Source organism: Megalops cyprinoides, chromosome 12, assembly GCF_013368585.1.
Source record: "Megalops cyprinoides isolate fMegCyp1 chromosome 12, fMegCyp1.pri, whole genome shotgun sequence".
Lineage (NCBI taxonomy): Eukaryota > Metazoa > Chordata > Actinopteri > Elopiformes > Megalopidae > Megalops > Megalops cyprinoides.
The window spans coordinates 9,614,349-9,632,286 of record NC_050594.1 but is presented as its reverse complement, the minus strand read 5'-3'; the positions used below and the strand labels follow the sequence as shown (position 1 = coordinate 9,632,286).

The 17,938-nt window shown below is 43.1% G+C and overlaps 2 protein-coding genes across 2 annotated transcripts; one reads left to right on the top strand and one right to left on the bottom strand.

The window, feature by feature from the left end:
- Window positions 1-1,772: 1,772 nt before the first annotated feature.
- On the bottom strand, window positions 1,773-5,894 carry rsad2 (radical S-adenosyl methionine domain containing 2). Its single transcript, XM_036542591.1, has 6 exons — window positions 5,522-5,894; window positions 5,097-5,258; window positions 4,280-4,509; window positions 3,571-3,720; window positions 2,498-2,530; window positions 1,773-1,943 (listed from the first exon to the last, which is right to left on the bottom strand). Exons 1-6 carry the CDS (start codon window positions 5,868-5,870, stop codon window positions 1,779-1,781), a joined length of 1,089 nt encoding a protein of 362 aa, XP_036398484.1. The 5' UTR covers window positions 5,871-5,894; the 3' UTR covers window positions 1,773-1,778.
- Window positions 5,895-6,583: 689 nt separating this feature from the next.
- On the top strand, window positions 6,584-13,791 carry cmpk2 (cytidine monophosphate (UMP-CMP) kinase 2, mitochondrial). Its single transcript, XM_036543002.1, has 5 exons — window positions 6,584-7,304; window positions 8,150-8,264; window positions 8,955-9,156; window positions 11,508-11,741; window positions 13,550-13,791. Exons 1-5 carry the CDS (start codon window positions 6,708-6,710, stop codon window positions 13,668-13,670), a joined length of 1,269 nt encoding a protein of 422 aa, XP_036398895.1. The 5' UTR covers window positions 6,584-6,707; the 3' UTR covers window positions 13,671-13,791.
- The last annotated feature ends 4,147 nt before the right edge of the window (window positions 13,792-17,938 follow it).

Genomic DNA, 17,938 nt, shown 5'->3' with positions numbered 1-17,938 from the left:
CATTGTCTGAATATCAGTACAATTGCATGTGCTGAAAGCCCCTCGAAAGTACTGGGTGAAACCAGGGTACAGACTAAACTGAAATCCCTGGCGACAGTAGTAGTATTCCAATGCAGGACACAGAGGCAGAGTCATGCCTCTGAATTGTCATCTATTACAGTGTCATTAGTACAGCACACAGTTTTATGTCGAGTCCTGGAAGGGACCTGTTCACAACGATATTGTGGGTAGATCACAGCAGTCCGGACCCAAACAGCCTGAGTTAAGGCTAGTCCTCTTCATACACTATATGGAGAAAAGTATTTGGCCACACCTGTTTTTCAGGGTTTGGGCTAGGCGCCTTATCTCCAGTGAAGGGCAGTCTTAATGCTTCAGCATACCAAGACATTTTGGACAATGCGATGCTTCCAACTTTGTGGCAACAGTTTGGGGAAGGCCCTTTTCTATTCCAACATGACTGTGCCCCAGTGCACAAAGCAAGGACTATAAAGACATGGTTTGATGAGTTTGGTGTGGAAGAACTTGACTGGCCCGCACAGAGCCCTGACCTCAACCCCATCAAGCGCCTTTGGGATGAACTGGAACGGAGATTGCAAGCCAGGCCTTCTCATCCAACATCAGTGCCTGACCTCATAAATGCTCTACAGAATGAATGGGCACAAATTCCCACAGAAACACTCCAAAATCTTGTGGAAAGCCTTCCAAGAAGAGTGGAAGCTGTTATAGCTGCAAAAGGGGGACCAACTCCATATTAAAATATATGTATTTGAATACAATGCCATTACAATGTAATGGTCAGGTGTCCGAATTCTCTTGTCCATATAATGTGGATATCTGCATTTTTGCAGATATGACTTTTGATACAGTAGCCACAGACCAAGAGCACCCCTGGTTATTTTTTCTTTTATGTCTTCAGAACATGAATTATGATTAACATCAAATTAAAAAAACAAAATTCACAGGATGTTGCAATATTTACTAGCCACAAAATGATGAAACAGCAGGGCAGGAAATACACTTGAAAAAGTAAACACACAGGTTGTTATGCACAGAGTACTACAGGAGCAATGAAGCAATATTGCAACAAAATTGCAAGATGAATTGCAAGAACCTGTGTGCATAAGCAAAAATACTCAATAATACACTTTGAAACACAAAAACTGCCACAGCTGTATAATTGTAGCAGAAGTTTTATTCAAAAACAATGGAATGGTGCCTTAAAGAAGCATTTACAACATTTATAAAAATACATAAGTCTAATCACATTTTCATGTGTGATTATACAAAAATGTATATAAATACACACTGAGTCACCTATAATACAAACACAAATTATTTACAAAATTCCTCATGAACTATTACAACCACTGTGCAAAAAAAGAAAAGTGGACACATTGAATGGATGTAAATATTTCATGCACACACAGTAAGTTAGTCTGACAATTTAACACTTGTGTCAATAATAATATAATTTGTTCTTTTTGTGCCCACGTTTTTTTAATACTCTTGCAAAGTAGACAATAATTACAAAGTAATAAAATACAATACTTCATTCCACAAAATATATTAAAAATCATATCCCCTTCATTTAGTAAAAAAATTGTCTGCTCTAGAATAATAGTATATTGCTCTGTTTTATATGTAAATGGTATTTTTAAGTTTTTGTGATAATCTATTGGTCATGTTATCTTTACGTATATATTATTTATTATATATTCCTCATATTTAAAACATCACACACACACACACGTGCACACAGACAGCCCTTTTTCTGCAGTTCACCACTCCAGCCTCATATCCGCTTTGCTCCATGTGTACTTCCCGCCTCTCTTCAGAAACATCTTCTCATCGAAGCCACTGAACTGAATGGCATTCTCAACCCCCACATCAAGGATGGATTTCGAGGGGTCCTTCCTGCCCTCTGTGCAGTCAAGGAAACGCATCTACAGGAGGTGGAAGCAGAGAAGGATTAGGGCACGCACTTCTGATAACAGAGAACAGTTGTACCAACGCATTCTCTTCCACATGCGTTTACTCAGTCACAGAGTGGGTGAGGGTGTCTCCACTTAAGCGCTCATGTCAATGACAGCCAGTCCCCTTGTTCAAGGACTGGAGCCAATCACTCGCCAGGTTTACCTTTCAGTTACAGTAAGGCTTATTGTAAGCAAGTATAAGCCTGCCATTTGATTGGTCCAAACAAAAGCTTTGCCTGGCGATTACATTCTCATAGAGCAATGCTGGCTGGTTTTCAAGCTCCAATCAGATGCTCATATTAATATTTAAGTAAGGTAAAGGTATGTAAGGTAAAGGTATTGACACTTTTGCAGACAACATATCTAGGTAATATTAACACAATACAAGTTAGTTAAATGGGCCCAGCTGACAATCAGTAAATGAAGTAGATCCATAATTCAAAGGACAAATAACGCAAATAAAAGCAAATAAAATGGATTATATATTGATCTTAAGAAAGGTATTAAAAGACAGAGGGACTTACGTATTCATCCAGAATGAGATATGAATCTCTCATCTGAAAAATGAAGGAAAACAAAACAGTTCACAACATTGTGGATAAAAGATCAATATTAAAGTACTTAATAATATAGATATTTACTTGTAGATATCAAATAGTGAACATGGAGACAAAGCAAATCCAAAGCTAAACTGGTGTCTGAGACATCATGTTGATTCAATACCTGTGGTTTGATGGAATTAATGTGTAGAAAGATATTAGAGGACTTTGGTATCTTAGGTTTTACAGTTTTCCATGTACACATCTGGCTATGTAATGACACTCTTCAGGTAAATATACTCTTTTTCATTGCATTACTTTATATTTGCTGGCATAGGTTACAGTTTGTACATACTGTCCATTTATAGCGATGTATATTTAGCGAGCTGCCAACCTTCGGTTATGAGCTTGCTCCTTACCATTACACTACACTGCTGCCTGTTTAAATGTGCAAAAGCAGGGCATTGAACCTGCAACCATCAGATTACAAGCTCACATCCTACACCAGTCATCCAACACATGGCTGTCCTTTCCAGGTAGAGCCAGTTCTATTTCAGTACCTCTCCATTAATCTCCTTTAATTTGTTGTTGTTGTTGTGTGGCAGCATTCCCACCAATCATGTCAGTCCCTTTTGGGTTCTAGAATCAGATCAGCTTATACACATCTCCAGACAGGAAATCACCTGGGCCTTGTGATTTCTCCTCTATTGAACTCTAAAAACCGTGTCATCTTTCAAGCTCTTACTGACCGTAATCATACCGAACTGTAAAAATAAACTCCTTCTGACCATGGTTCAAGAAGAAGAGATAAGTTACAGAAATCACTGGAGTCTCTTGTTTTTAAACACAAGTCTTCCTTGTTTTATATCAGCATACTGTTATAGAATAAATGCTGTCACTGACTCATACCAATGCCATCATTGGGTCCCACCATTCCATTCATAGAACACATAGTATACATAGAAACAGTTTCTATGGAAACAACAGCCAACTGTTGCACCCTTGCCTTTCAGTGACAGCATAATGCAATTATTCTGTCCTCTCAGCCACTCCCTCACCTTTTGATTGGACTCTGGGACAAGGCACCCAATGTCACTGTGGCGATCCAGGAAGTCCCGGAACTGCTGGTCACTGATGACGAACCTTTCTGCCTCCCTCAGTGCATTCTCCCCTGCATTCTCCCCCTCAATGACCAGGCACTGGAACACCTGGGCACACAGAAACACACTTGAGATTCACTGTATGTTCTCAGCCAAAGGTCAGTGGTTGAAACTAGACCATAGGGAAAGGGTTCAGTTATCTTACCAAACACATACTGAGTCAGTGGTCTATAAAATGCACATTTTATATACCAGACTTGGTAGATATTTAGTGCAATATTGCATTTACAGGCATCGTTTGTAAGTCCATTCAAAGGCTGTCCTTTAGATATATAGGAGTTTTATTTTCCCACAGCGCTTGTTTACTGTACACCAAGAGTACAGTAATACACAGAGAACTGCAATGAGAGACAGGTTATTATGAATTCTTTTGTCGTGTAAAGTCGTTAAGTGAAATAAACAAGTATACTAGGTAACAGCAGCTGCTATGCAAATCCATTGATACTTATATCATTTCGATAGGTTGAAAATAGAAACAGACGATTAAGCTAACAGATCCATATACTACAGAGATTAGCGGATCTGTGCAGTGCATGATTATACTGATGTCCTTAAACGTTTGGAATAAGTCGTCTGCCACCGCGGAGCGGCGGGTTACGAAACACACCTTCCAGCGCACGGGGCAGAGCTCTGAAATATGCTCGCGCATGTCCTCGTCCACGTTGAACGTGTTGATCACCGAGTTGATCTTAAAGGCCACTTTGTACTCCGTGCACCAGTTCCGCACTTTGTACAAGTTGTCAAGGTGGCTTTTCCTGCCCTGGGTCCGACCAATCAGCTTGTTGGTGTCCTCCTCGAAACTGTCACAGGAGATCGCAAGAATGTCCAGATATTCTCCTGTGAGGCAGAAAATTATGTATAATTACCTCTATTGGCAAGTAAACCAATAGAACGTTCAGTCCAGCAACTATTCATAGTCCATCCTACACAGCCTATACAGTAGGCTACCGTTAGGGTGAGCGTCTCAGCCTTCATACCATTTTAGATAAAACAATGCTTCCACCTACAGTCACTTTATGGTATTGCAGGTTGAAGATGAGTTTCACCCTATAAAACAGCGGTATCAAATTAAATTTCTTAATTACTCTGATGGTTCTTGCCCCAAGTGTAATAATTAACTAAATTTTGACATGTTGTGACAAAATTAAACAAATTATTGCTGCATTTTGGGGAAATGTACCATTAAAAGGAGACGACGGCCGTACAGTTGCTTGGAGAAAACACGCGCACGCACACACACACACACACACACACACACACACACACACACACACACACACACACACACACACACAGACCCTTCGTTCCGACAAAACTTACAAAATTTTAGAATTCAACCGTGTTTGAATATTCCCTATATAAGCATGAGTGAATGGAACATTGTATTAAGTAGCCTATTCTAATGAGCTCACAAGTATTCTTACCATATTTCTGAAACCACTTCTCTCTGATCATGCTGCCGTTGCTTACTATAGTAACACTTGGGAGCCGAAGATCTTCTTTGCAAAACTGCACAAGTTTCCCCAAGAACTCCCCCTTTTCATGTAAAAAGGGCTCGCCTCCTGAAAAGTTGATTTTCTCCATTCCTGTAAAGATTATTAAGAAGTTATTTAATAACATTTTATAAATGAGAGGCCTAATAAATAAAATAGGCTGTTATATCTAAAAACAGACAAAGCAAAACAAATGTTCTCAATTAAACCGTTATGAGACAAATTTAGAAATAAATGCGGAATAAATGTCATGCACTGGGCTACGCATTATTTTGCGGTGGAACAGATCGTCGTTCAGCTTCCAACTCGTGAGAGGGAAAAATAGTCACAGGTCCTCAGATTTCGCACAAACTCACCTGCCTCCTTAAGTAAACGTAAACCCCTCTTAGCTTCCTCAATCGGCAGGACAAATGAGGTTTTGGCTGTGTGGAAGCAGAACCCGCACTTGTAGTTGCACTGGCGCGTGAAATGGTAATTAACGCTGGTGGGAGTGGGTGTTTTCGGGGTGGCTGCTTCGCTCTCGTCCGCTTTGATGTGGCTCTGTGTCGCTGACCGGTGCGCCACTCGCCCCGCTCGTCCCCCTCCACCGCTGATTCCCTTCCAGCCGAACACCTTCTCCCAAGCGCCGGCTAAGACTCTGTGCAGGCTGCTGAAGCACATCTGCAACAGCATCTTGACAAAAACAACTTGGGATGTGAACATCATTCACTTTTAGATGCAGTCTTTCCTTGAGACTTATAGATCTGTTGTGTGTTACTGAGGGGCGATGTTACTCTTTTATATGGTACCATCTGTCATTGACGTTTTATTTACTTAGGCGTGGTTACGAGATAAACATCAAAGTTTCGGTGTACAAGCAACGAAAACGAAACATTCGGGTCACGTGATTTCCACTTTATGGACACAAGTTTGGCCAAAATGAAACAAAATAGGGTCCAGTTGCATCTCTGGGCAACAGTCCATCGAGTCGCGACATGTAGTTATGATTATGGTAATTGCTAACGTTTGCATTTACTTTAGAATGAGGTTGGCTTCTTTATGTATTTGTGGATACTTGCTAGCCATTATGATTTTTTATATATCAAACGCACTGTTAAATTCTACCCCTACTGACTGCATTTCTGGTTGTTGCATAACAGCAAATTAACAAAAACAACAATTAAGTTATAGCTATGAGCAGACCACACACACGAACACACACACAAGAATGTCAACTTTAAATTTCCTTCCCTCCACAAACTGCACCTGTTGAGCAGGCATAGGGGAGGGGCGCAGTCGTGATAGTAAATATTGTATTTCGCTTATTTTGGGCAGCCATGCGGCATCGTTCCAATGCGATGACAACTCAAATGCCTACGCAACAGCACCGTTTGCTTTCGTTTCAGTGCGAGCAAGTCAGTAATTTCGTGCTGGTTTAGTTTCGCTTTCTCCAGAGTGCATGCTGTAAATTTCGATTCTGCTGATTGCTCCGCTCGGTCAGCTGGTACTGTAAGCATTATACTTAATACATGGGGCGGCTGTACATCGCTTTCGGGTTCCAACATGGCTAAACAGACGCTTTCTCGTTTGGGACGGTGGTGTTCTCGTATGTTCGCGGTGGAGTGTGACCCTAGCTCCGACTCTGTTTATTTCGCCTTGACTAAAACGCCTCACACCAGGCAGGGCAGCGAGCGACAGGAGTTTGAAAAAATATTTGGGAGAGCGAAAAGTTTCTCTCTCCACGTCTGCACCGAGGATAGAATCCAAAGAGCAAAGTTTTATGAAGATATTAAATGTAACACAATCCCAGGATTTTCACAGGGCTGCAGAGTTTTCGACGTGTTTTCTTTTCATCCCGACGTGAAAAACTCGGCGCTCAGAGGGTTTCTAGTCAGAGGCGTAGCCGACATCCAGGACACAGGACTGTTTGAGGAACTTGTTCGGAATCCCGGGCTCAATGTGTGCACCTACGTCCTGGAGGAAGAGACCCAACAGTGGTGGCAGCATTTGTGGTCCAAGGCAGAGGACGGTAGGATGGTGGTGGTCGACAAATACTGCCTTGTACCTGCAGAAAAGCCGGAGCATCACCCATCAACGCTGAATATAATAAACTCTGATGTGTTTTACAAATTTGGGGATGCTTGTAAAGTTCTGAGGGAGGTGAGGCATCTATGAAATTTCCACAAGCTATTTCATATACAGAACGTTTGATTTTTGTTATGGTCTAGACAGTAAATAAACTTTTGCATCACTCTCCAGTGCATGTATCAAAATACTAGCGCACAGAAAAGTGCTGGGAAGTACTCAGCTTTCCATTCTGAAAGAGCTTTTGAATGAAAGTGTGAAGTGGACGAGCAAAACGTTTGTTTTGACAACTGACAAAGTAGCTACCCTTTGCTTAATTTTCAGCCGCGAGGAGTCACAATCCCGCTGATTTGTACGTGCGCAAGCAGAGCGACATTCATGACCGCACAAGCCATGAAATACTGGTTATGTATTTGTTACACGCTTCCTAAAACCAATCAGTCAAAAGTTAAGACAACGTTTATAGGAAATATCTTTTTTTTTTTTTTGCAATTTCACTGTCACATCGCGCTGGACAGACTACTTTTTCAATAGGGAATAAAACACCCGAAGGCAATTCGGGAAGAACTGTAAAAATATTCCCTGACAGACGGGAAAACCAGCTTAGAAAATATTCAGGGAGAATTGGAACAGAATACAAATAAATGAAAAGCTTGTATATGAGGATATTAATAAATCAACTGCACAGATCCGACGACTGTTAGGGGACTGAAGGGATAGGTAGGATACGGGAGGGCTTCCATTTAGCAGCGGCTGGGGGACGAGTGTTGGCGTCTTTCTTTCTAAATGAAAGTCATTTTTAAATGACTATTCAAAAATAGAGAGAGAGAGAGAGAGAGAGAGAGAGAGAAAAAAAAAAACTTTGATCCACTAGTATTGCAACAGAACACAGCATGTCAGCATTCTTGTGTCTCCCTTAGTGCAGCAAATTCATACCCGAATCAAAGGAGCTGCTGGAACTGGTGGACCAGGGTTTGCCGCTGAAGAGGGACGGGCGTTTTCCAGTTGTCGTTATAGAGGGGCTGGATGCAACAGGTTAGTGTCTTTAAGTAACACTTAAAGTCTGATAGAGACGTTGTCATTTTAGGCACTGAGTGGAAGACATTCAGAAGTGATTTATATGGAATGCCCTTTTAACAGAAACGTTACCTTTGGAGTGAATGATGCTACCTGCTCCTCTTTTCACATGCAGAAGACGCAATTAAAGTTCGTATTCAGCTAACGTCGGCTCAGCGTCTTCCTTCAACCGTTTCAGGTCATGTTGTAGTAATCATAAAGGCCCGCTCTTTGAAAAACAGTACTTAATCTTTCAACTGTGGTGTGACATGTTTATAGATCCAATGATGAAATTGTACGTATAAAAAACCTCAATACATATTTGCAAATCAAAGAATGTGTTTAGTTGGATTTTCAAAGCAGAGAGGATGGCTCTTTCAAGACTGATTTGGAGATGCTTTGCATGATCAACCAAACACTTTCCCAGAGTTTAGTCACCTCATTGAGCCAACTGTGGTTCCTTTTAGGTCAATGATGTCATGGAGTGATGTGGACTGCTGATGTGTTCACTGTGGCTTCCTGTTTTCTACAGTTTTCGTGTCACTTACAGTATTCATTCAGTCATTCTGAATTATTTTCTCTTATTTTCTTTTACCCCACATTCTCTATTTTCTGCTGTTTTCTTCATCTTTTTTCATCCCTCCTCCTCATCTGTCTGCCGTTTCTCAGGAAAGACCACGCTGACACACTCCCTGACAGACACGCTGAATGCAACTCTTCTGCAATCCCCTCCACAGTGTCTGTCTCCATGGAGACCGCGCTTCGACTCCGAGCCCGCCCTTCTCCGCCGGGCGTTCTACGCTTTGGGGAATTACATCACTGCTGGCCAGATCAACAGAGCAAGCGCACATGCTCCTGTTATAGTGGACAGGTACACCAGTCTGTGATAGTCCTTAGGCACATCTGTCTGTTACAGTTGAAAGGTAGGCCTATAATTGACAAGTATACCATCTCGGTCTAGTCAACAGGTAGACCACTTGTCCATTATAGTGGATAGAAAGACCAGTCTGGTATAGTCAATGGGTAGACCAGTACGGTATAGTTGACAGGTAGGCCAGTCATAGTTGACTGGTATATCAGTCCATTATGATTGACAAGTAGATCAGACTGGTTTAGTCGGCAGGTGGACCAGTCTGATATAGTTGATTGGTAGACCGGCCCATAATTGGTTTGACAGAATCGGTCTGCCCATCTCTTGCACCCACAGGCATTGGTACAGATGAGATCGACACTGGTCTGATCTCAGAAGGGCTGTCAGCAGATTGCCTTTTCCCAACCTGTCACTGACTACAGGAAATGAGCCGTCCTTTCACAGCAGTGAATTATTTATTCGCTTAGCGCAATGCTTCCTAACCCTGCAACCCTCTGGTCGCAAGACAAGTTCCAAAAAGCTCTCTGCAATACAAACATGGAGTAGCATATGGCAGACCAATCCAATGATGCTTTTAAATTAATTTCAAAGCATGATAGAACAACGCAATGGGTATCATTGCGCTTGCATAGTTGCAATATATGCAGTAATATAGTTGATACATATGCGTTAATATAGTTGCTTTACAGCTTCTGCTTTGCTCTCGTATGGATTGCTGCTCTGGAGGTTACCCTGTGGAAGAGTCCTCTGACAAGTAAATATATCTCAATATTTAATCAGAATACATAAGCAAATGAAGCTACTGCTCAGCAAGACTTGTTGGAATGGCCTTTAGTGCTTCTTGTTGATGGTGAAAAAACTAGGGAGAACTGTTGATAAGGCTCACCCTTTCTACAACCCTGCCTTTGTGCTACCTGGCTGGTAGAGTACAAAGGTGCACAGAAAAGGGTTAGGTTAAGAGCAGAGAAGATACCAAATCACCATTGTCACAGCCGATAGTCCTTACATAACGTATACAAATTCTGTTAAGAGCTGCCTTAGAGGGGGGTAGGCCCCATAGCAGGTTATGATGGTTACCAGGGGAGAGGTGTGGAGTGGGGCAACACAATGACAAACACAACACAAGGAAATATGAGGAAACCGAAAGACTTTTGACGTATGGAACTCTCCCAAGAGTGCCAGCAAAAAGCAAAAATAAAACAAATGCTATCACAGTTTACAGCACTAGCAGAATTGGTGTGGTTCCTCTGTTACTGGCTAGCTAGTCTGGTTACCAATGAAGCAAACAAGCAGGCCTAATCAAACAAACAGCCCAGCATCAAAACACCAACTCGGTTTCAAAAAAAAAAAAAAAATCGGTTCACAGTCCAAAAAATTCCAGAACAAGTTCAGCTTACAACTCGAAACTCACAGCTCCTACATCACCTCCACGCTCTTCCCTCAGTGGTACTTCATACCCCTCTGTGTGACTAGGGAGGCTTAAAGAGGACGAAATGGTCACTTCCTTGGGGTGAGCTTATCCAGGCTTGCTGGAAGCTGTAGTCTGGCTCCAGTCAGTCAGGGAATGGAGCTAACATGCGGGAATGTATTGGCCTTCCACAACCATTCCTCTGGTCCTGTTACCAAATGTAAGTGTAGCTACATCTGGAGTAACTTGAAGCCACACTGGATGTGTAGACTAGTGTGACGTGAAAATAACGGCATGAAAAAATGGTGTGGCCACATCAGTATAGCAGTTTTGGTGGATTCATCCTAAAGGCCACCATGGAAGGCATGCTCTGAAGAGGCCCCTTGATTCCTGTCCCAGCTTCAAGACTTACCAACTGAGAGGTGGCGGCATTTCCTTCATGGAGTGATGGTTTTTCCACCAAAATGTTCAGTGTTCCACTACCAGTTCCACCACCGAAAGTAAAATTAGGCTAAAAATAGGAACAGTCGTGTCCAAAGAGGTAAATGGGAGAAATAAGCGTGAGCATGTTGACGGAGGAGACACCCCTATGCTCATCAAATGGCATTTATACCAGTGAGCAGGTGACTATTTGCAATAAATGTACATTTTCCTTCTCACATTTCTTGACTCCCAAGTTTCAAGCCCCCTTTTAATATCTTCTGAGCTGGGCAGTAATATCACTGGGGCGTGTCAAGCCAAAAACAAATGTGTATTTTAGTGAGTGATGGCACAGATGAAGGAGAAAGCTCTAGACTGAGTCCTAATATTGTCGTACGAATACTGTTGGCTTGTTGTGTGCTTGGTACTGTATGTCCAACCAATCACTTACCCTGGGTTTCTTTTTCAAATACTTTTTTCAAAGACTGTTTTACCATTGACTTGTCGTCCTCGCACCCTTCAGGTACTGGCATAGCACCGCCGCCTACGGAATCGCCACAGCAGTGAGTGGGAGAGTGGACAACTTGCCCAGCCCCGGGTCCGAGGTGTACCGCTGGCCTGTTGACCTGCTGCGACCAGACCTGGTCCTGCTGCTGACCGTCAGTCCAGAGGAGCGAATAAGGAGGCTTCGTTTCAGAGGGGCAGAGAAAACCAGGGAGGAAGCGGAGCTGGAGGCCAATGACCGGTTCCGCAACAAGTAGGTGCACCAGGACCATCGTCTGGACTGACGGCGCACTTACACTTTGGTCAAATCAATGCAGATGTTCAGAATTCAGCTTAGATGATAACACTATTATTACATTGACTGTAATGACCAGTTTAAAAAAGACAGTGATGAGAATGTTATTGGCAGAAGTGGGCCAGAATTGTTCTGTATTTAAATAATGTCCCAGTTACTGGAACAGTGTGCCAGTATGGGGTTATTAGGGGTGTTTTTCTTGGGGAAACTGAGTGAGACAATTATTAGTAACATGCAGTAACACAGGCTAATGTTCCCCTCTACTTTTCAGCATGGAAGCTGGGGTACAACCAGAAATAGTGGAGTCTAATCACAGAGTAAAAATGGCAGTGTAAGATTATTCTGCAACTTTTAGATTTTGCCTTGTGTACAGCCAAAAGGAAAGCTTGTGTTGAGATAGCACAATACCAACACAGTGTGTGAGCACTCACGTATGCAGTTGTTCCCATGTGAGCTATGTTGTGTCAATTGATAAAATTCTATTGTGAATGGTGAGAATAAGAATCAAAGGTCAGCAACTGTTGCCATCTTGAGATGATCTTGGTGATTAGATGCAAAGGCTTTGTGTGGCTGGCTGTGTGGTTTTTTGGAACATCATACACAATGCTAGGACAACTTATCCTATCCCTAAAAATGTGTTCTGTTATCTATTATTCATTCATTTTACAGATCCATTATCTAGGGCAACCTTTTAAATTAACAGTTTACTCTGGATGTTTACAGAGGCAATTCAAATTAAATACCTTGCTCAAGATTTAAATGGATGTTCTCTACCCAGGAACCACAGCTAACTTTAGGTTACAAGTATTTACCATTAGACTGCTGCTGTGTAGACATGGTAGAATATCCATCTGAAATCATTCTAAAATTTCTATGTCTTTTTCTATGCATTTTCTAATTTCATGTGTGACATGAAAAGCTATTTGTCAGGAGGCATTAATTGACAAAAAGCTGCCTGACACTGCTCATCTGTCTCCATAGCAGCCACTGCCTCTTCTCCCCACTAGATGGCACCACACTGCTGTACCAGAGCTCCCCTGCTTTCCAAGACAGCGTGTGATATTTTTTTTTTTTTTGGGGGGGGGGGGGGGGGGGGGGGGGGGGTTAGTAATGATTGGTTTGACAGGCATCCTTTGAAACTAACTGTGAATTCATCATTTGTCTCGTTCTCTTGCTCCTAAAATCCTAGACTCCTAAAGGTAAAAAAAAAGAATCTTGTCAGGAGAGGGAGATAACAGCACACAACAAAGAGTTCCTTTGCTGAGCTTGTCTGACCCGATGAAGTCGGTCAGAGATGATCAGCGGTCAGCTCGGTCAGTTTTTGCTTTGATTTTCTCCTCTGTCCTGACATGGCTTCCTGTGCGGAAGCGCAAGCGATAAACCCACGTTGTCCCTTGCCAGCAAACTGCGTCTTGTAAATTGGATCTCTGTGGGTGTCAGTGCTAGAGATCAATCAGAAGTATAACCCTGGCAGCCACATCTCAACTTTTCACTTTCATTTTTCAAAACCTTCATTTTATAACTGTCATGATACATCTACTCACAAAGAACCTGGGAAAAGGGAGTGGTTTTGGAAACTGAAGACCTGTTTAAATGCGAGTGTCCTTAAAAATCTATATAATAAAATAATAATATACCTATATATGAAGTGTTTTGATTTGATGTTCAGAGAGCACTCACTTCAAAATGTGCATCATTCTTTTTCTTAATTCAGGGTAATGACTGCATTAATATGTTACAGACCTTTACCATTCCTTGCATTGCAGAGTGGAACAAGCTTACAAGAGGATTGAAGACCCGGCGTGTGTTGTGGTAGATGCCAGTCCTCCTCCAGACCAAGTGCTTCAACAAGTGCTGCATTTAATTAAAAACAAATGCCACTTATAAACCAGCTCTCACTAGCACTCAACAGAGGGCCAATACATCTCCTTACCACTAGATGGCACTGCAGTGCTGTTATAGGGATCCTGTCCATTTACCCAGACAGCCCAGACTTTATGAACGTCCATAGCCCCTGAAATGTTCACAGAACTGCAGGCATACAGCCAATGAGCAGTTGGAGATTAGAATCCAGGCTTGGACATGTCACCACACTGTGAGCTTTTTTTCCTTTTAAACAGCATTAATGATGTAAAGTAGATGGAGACTGTGGAAACATTAACTTGACACATATACTGGGTTAAAGTCAACAATGACATCCACTATTCAATGGCCTGAAATACAGGAAATGAAAAAGAGGGGTCCCGGTATTCATAAATAACTTAAAATTAATACTGTTTGCACTTACGGGGCTTTGAGAAGTCAGTTCAGAACCTCTTTCTTGTTGAGGTTGTTGGACTTGGAACATACACAAAGCATGGCCCATTCAGACTATGGTATGCAACAGGAAAACATGCTGCCCATTTAGCTAAATATTGTACATAAATAAAAGAAAATGTTTAACACACTAAAAATTCTTCTGGTCTGTTCTTGACAAGTTATTTCCACACACATGACCATCTTTTTAACTTCCCTTTAATTAACAAAACAGCTCTTTTTTCCTCCTTGTGGGATATTTCTTAGGGGAATTTCTTAAAGGTAAATGGATGCTTCAGCCCTTGAGGAATATTCCAATATACATCATGCCTCTCTTTAAAAAAGTCTGTTCACAGATGTTAGTGTCAGGAGCTGTCACTAGTCACTATGGAACAGGTCTCAACTGTCATCTTCCCTCACACCCAGACAATATACCCCCCCCCCCCCCCTACTTTGATTCATATTCTATACATTGAACACATGCAGGCATATGAAGTTTAATGATAAGAACAGGCCACTCTGCCCAGCTAGGCTTGTCATTTCGCCTATAGTCCAGACATGTATCTGTGTCAAACCTGTTCTTGAACACTCCTAAGAATCTCTACCTCCATGCTAAACTGTTCCATTCTTCGGTAATCCCCTGCTTGAAAAAGCACCTCCCAGCATTTGTATGAAATGTGGCTTTTACTAATTTCCAGCAATCTGTTTGTTTTACACCATGTTCTGAACATACTATTTTTATTGGAGCAATACTCGGGTCATGAGTCAGGGGAGGTACGGCTATGCCCCCGAGGGATTCAAACCTGCAGTCATCTGCCGTTGTGCTCATACCGGTGGCGACACCCTACTCGCCTCTTAAGAAACACGATACTGCTGTTATTCTGGGGCTGTGCCTTTGTGCTTTTTGCAGTCGGCAGTGTCGTCTGTCGGCCCTGTGCTGCGAGAGGCCCGAGCAGGCGAACCTGGCGAACCTGGCGAACTCGTGCCGCGTCAGGTGAGAGAGATGTGTCGAGGGCCAGGTGGCCCGGAGGTGAACGAGGTCGCAGAGGGAAAGGGGGGGGGGGGGGGCAGGGGAAGTGTGTGCCATATCACCCAGATCATGTGTTACCCACCCACACAGGCACACATAAGCATGCTCATGCCTTAACACACCTCCACACACAGACGCAGACACACTCCACACAGACATGGACACGTACACACATGCATATACATGTGCACCCCCCCCCCCCCCCCCACCCCGACACACACACACACACACACACACACACGCACACAGGCAGGGTTAAATCAGGGCTACATCATTCGTGTGTGCTGCAAGTACATGAGCTGCTCTGTGGTCAGAGGATTAATTTGATTAATTAGATGATTAAGTAATTAAGAGTCCGGTGAGGCTGTGGACACAGGAAGACTAAGCAATCACTTCCTCCACTCCACCTCTCACCCACAGAAACATCCACAGAGAGACAGGCCTGGTGTCAATCTTGTATACCGAAAATAATAACTGTGTAGCTGTGCCTTCCTACCCTACTAAACCTCAGCATGGAGATGGGTTCACACTGTGGCCCTGATTTAATCCAACTGCAGTGTGACACACTGACAATAGTGCTACATTCTTTCACTTCATGTCATACATGTTTTTGGTTCATATTGCCGACTGCTGAAATCATCCTAATAGAAAGAATCAAACCCCAATGTTCTTTGTTCTTGGTGTACCATATCAGTATATATCCTTAGAAGAGGTGTGTTGCATTTTTCAGTAGCTGTATAGTTAGTGGAAGTGACCACAAAACTCATTATACTGTAATGAAGGGCATTGAAACAAACAATAATTCCTGAAGTTTGGCTGATCCCAGATCAGAGTTGACCTGTTGGCGTTGAGGGTTCAAGATGCCGCCCGCTGATTCAGAGTCTGTTGTTATCACGTGAATGGTGCCTGTATGCAGTACCTGCTGTTTCACCCCTGCTGGGGTTCGCCGTCCCCGAGTGAACAATTAAATTTGGGGAAGGGGCAGACACAGAGATCTCCACAGTCTCGCAGCTGAACTATGGATTGTGCAGAATACCAAAGTAGGAGCTCAGCGGCTGCCACTGAAATATTTGGTATTCAGTTCTCACACATTCACTTGGTCAGAAGTGCTACCCATCTTAGGTTGGGGGATAGGGTAAGAGAGGGGTTGCCTTCTTTAAAAAAAATGTTGATGCACCCCCTCATATACATAATTCACAACATTCTGCTGCCAGGAAGACAAAGGAACCAGTGAGCTGGACAAAAGAAACCCGGTGTCTGACAGACGGGACCGGTCGCTCTGTACTTCTGCCTTCCACCAAACAGCGCGAGCACACGAGCGCCACTTCAATATTTCATTAAATCAACAACACAAAAAAACAGGACCTCTAACAAATAATTGAAGAAGAGACAGGAAGGCAACAGCACAGAAGCTCCAGTCCTGCTGTAAGTAATAGATCAAATGGAAGGTGTCCCTCTGTGTATGACTGAAACATTTATAATGACTGCAGTGAGGGGTGACTTTGGGGGGGGGGGGGTGAGTGTCTTGGTTGGGGGTGTCCTGCAGGCTAAGGGTCCCTGCTTCCTATAGAAATGTGAAGAATCTGTGCAGGAATGGCCCAGGATTGTATGATTGGGGAAGTGGGGGGGGGGCATTGGGCCTGTAACCGCCCCCTCCCTCACCACACCCCCTTGAGGCCCCGCTACAGCCCCCTTCCAGCTGGTAGACGGGTCCAACAGTCCCCACAAGCTCACAGTAGAGATTCATCTGCCAGAAATGTGGTCCAGGAGAGAGCTGCTGAATTGGCGTCACCGCTTGGCCTTCATAAGGGGAATACCACCCCCAAATTCAGGAAGCAGGGTGAAAAAAATCAATTCCATTACAGTACACTGTAAGGGAGAGGTTTAAAAACCTGCCTATATGACTGTTCAACGAGTATCAGTCAATAGTTTCTCTTGTAAGAAATATGTCTCATAGCTCAAAATTTAAGTTTTCAGTTAAAAGTAAAATAAGCAATATAATAATAATTAGTAATGAACCTCAAGCAAAGCATTCACTTGGATGCACTGCGCACGCAGTCATTTCTAAACGCTTGGCATGTCTAACTGAAGACCTTCCCTCTGTTTAATCCCCAGATCAAGATCATGCAAAGGACCTAAGGTTGGAGTTATGGACTGCCACGTCACCTGAACACAACAATGGTGTTCACGCGTGCAACAGCCTGTAACCGGAGGCCTATGGCTCTGGCTCCAGCCTGCAGTCATACCCCCTCCCTCTCTTATCTGGGAAGATCAGGTTTGTGAACTGAGCCCTGGGTGTCCCTGGTGGCGGGCAGAGTGAGTGCATTGAGATTCGCTAAATATTTAAACATGCGGCCAGACCTCATTAAAAGCTGAACCAGATTGGCCCCCTCCCCCCACCCCCCCCTCCAAGCAGACCTGCGTCTCGCTCAATCACACAAGACTCAAACCCAGTCATTACTCAGTGGAAAGTGACATAACGCTTATTGTCTATTGCCCCTTAAAGAAAGGCAGACGGAGCAATAAATCATGATTTTTTTTGTCGGATATGACAGGCCTCACCTAAAAATCGGCATATCTGGGACTAATTGCGCTTTGGCTGAGATCTGACAGCTGGAGAAGCGGAGGAAACGTCTGCCCAACAAGCCTGGTGTTTACATGCAGCAGTGGTGTTGCTTCCTCTCACAAACACAAGACAGCCTCAAGAGCAAAAGTTTGTTTTGTGTATTCCTCCTACACCCCCCCCAATAAAAAAAAAATCTGGGCAATTCATTTACTGGATTCAAAGGGAGCTGTGTCGCAGGGCGCTATTTTTAGTGTTCTCCTGGTT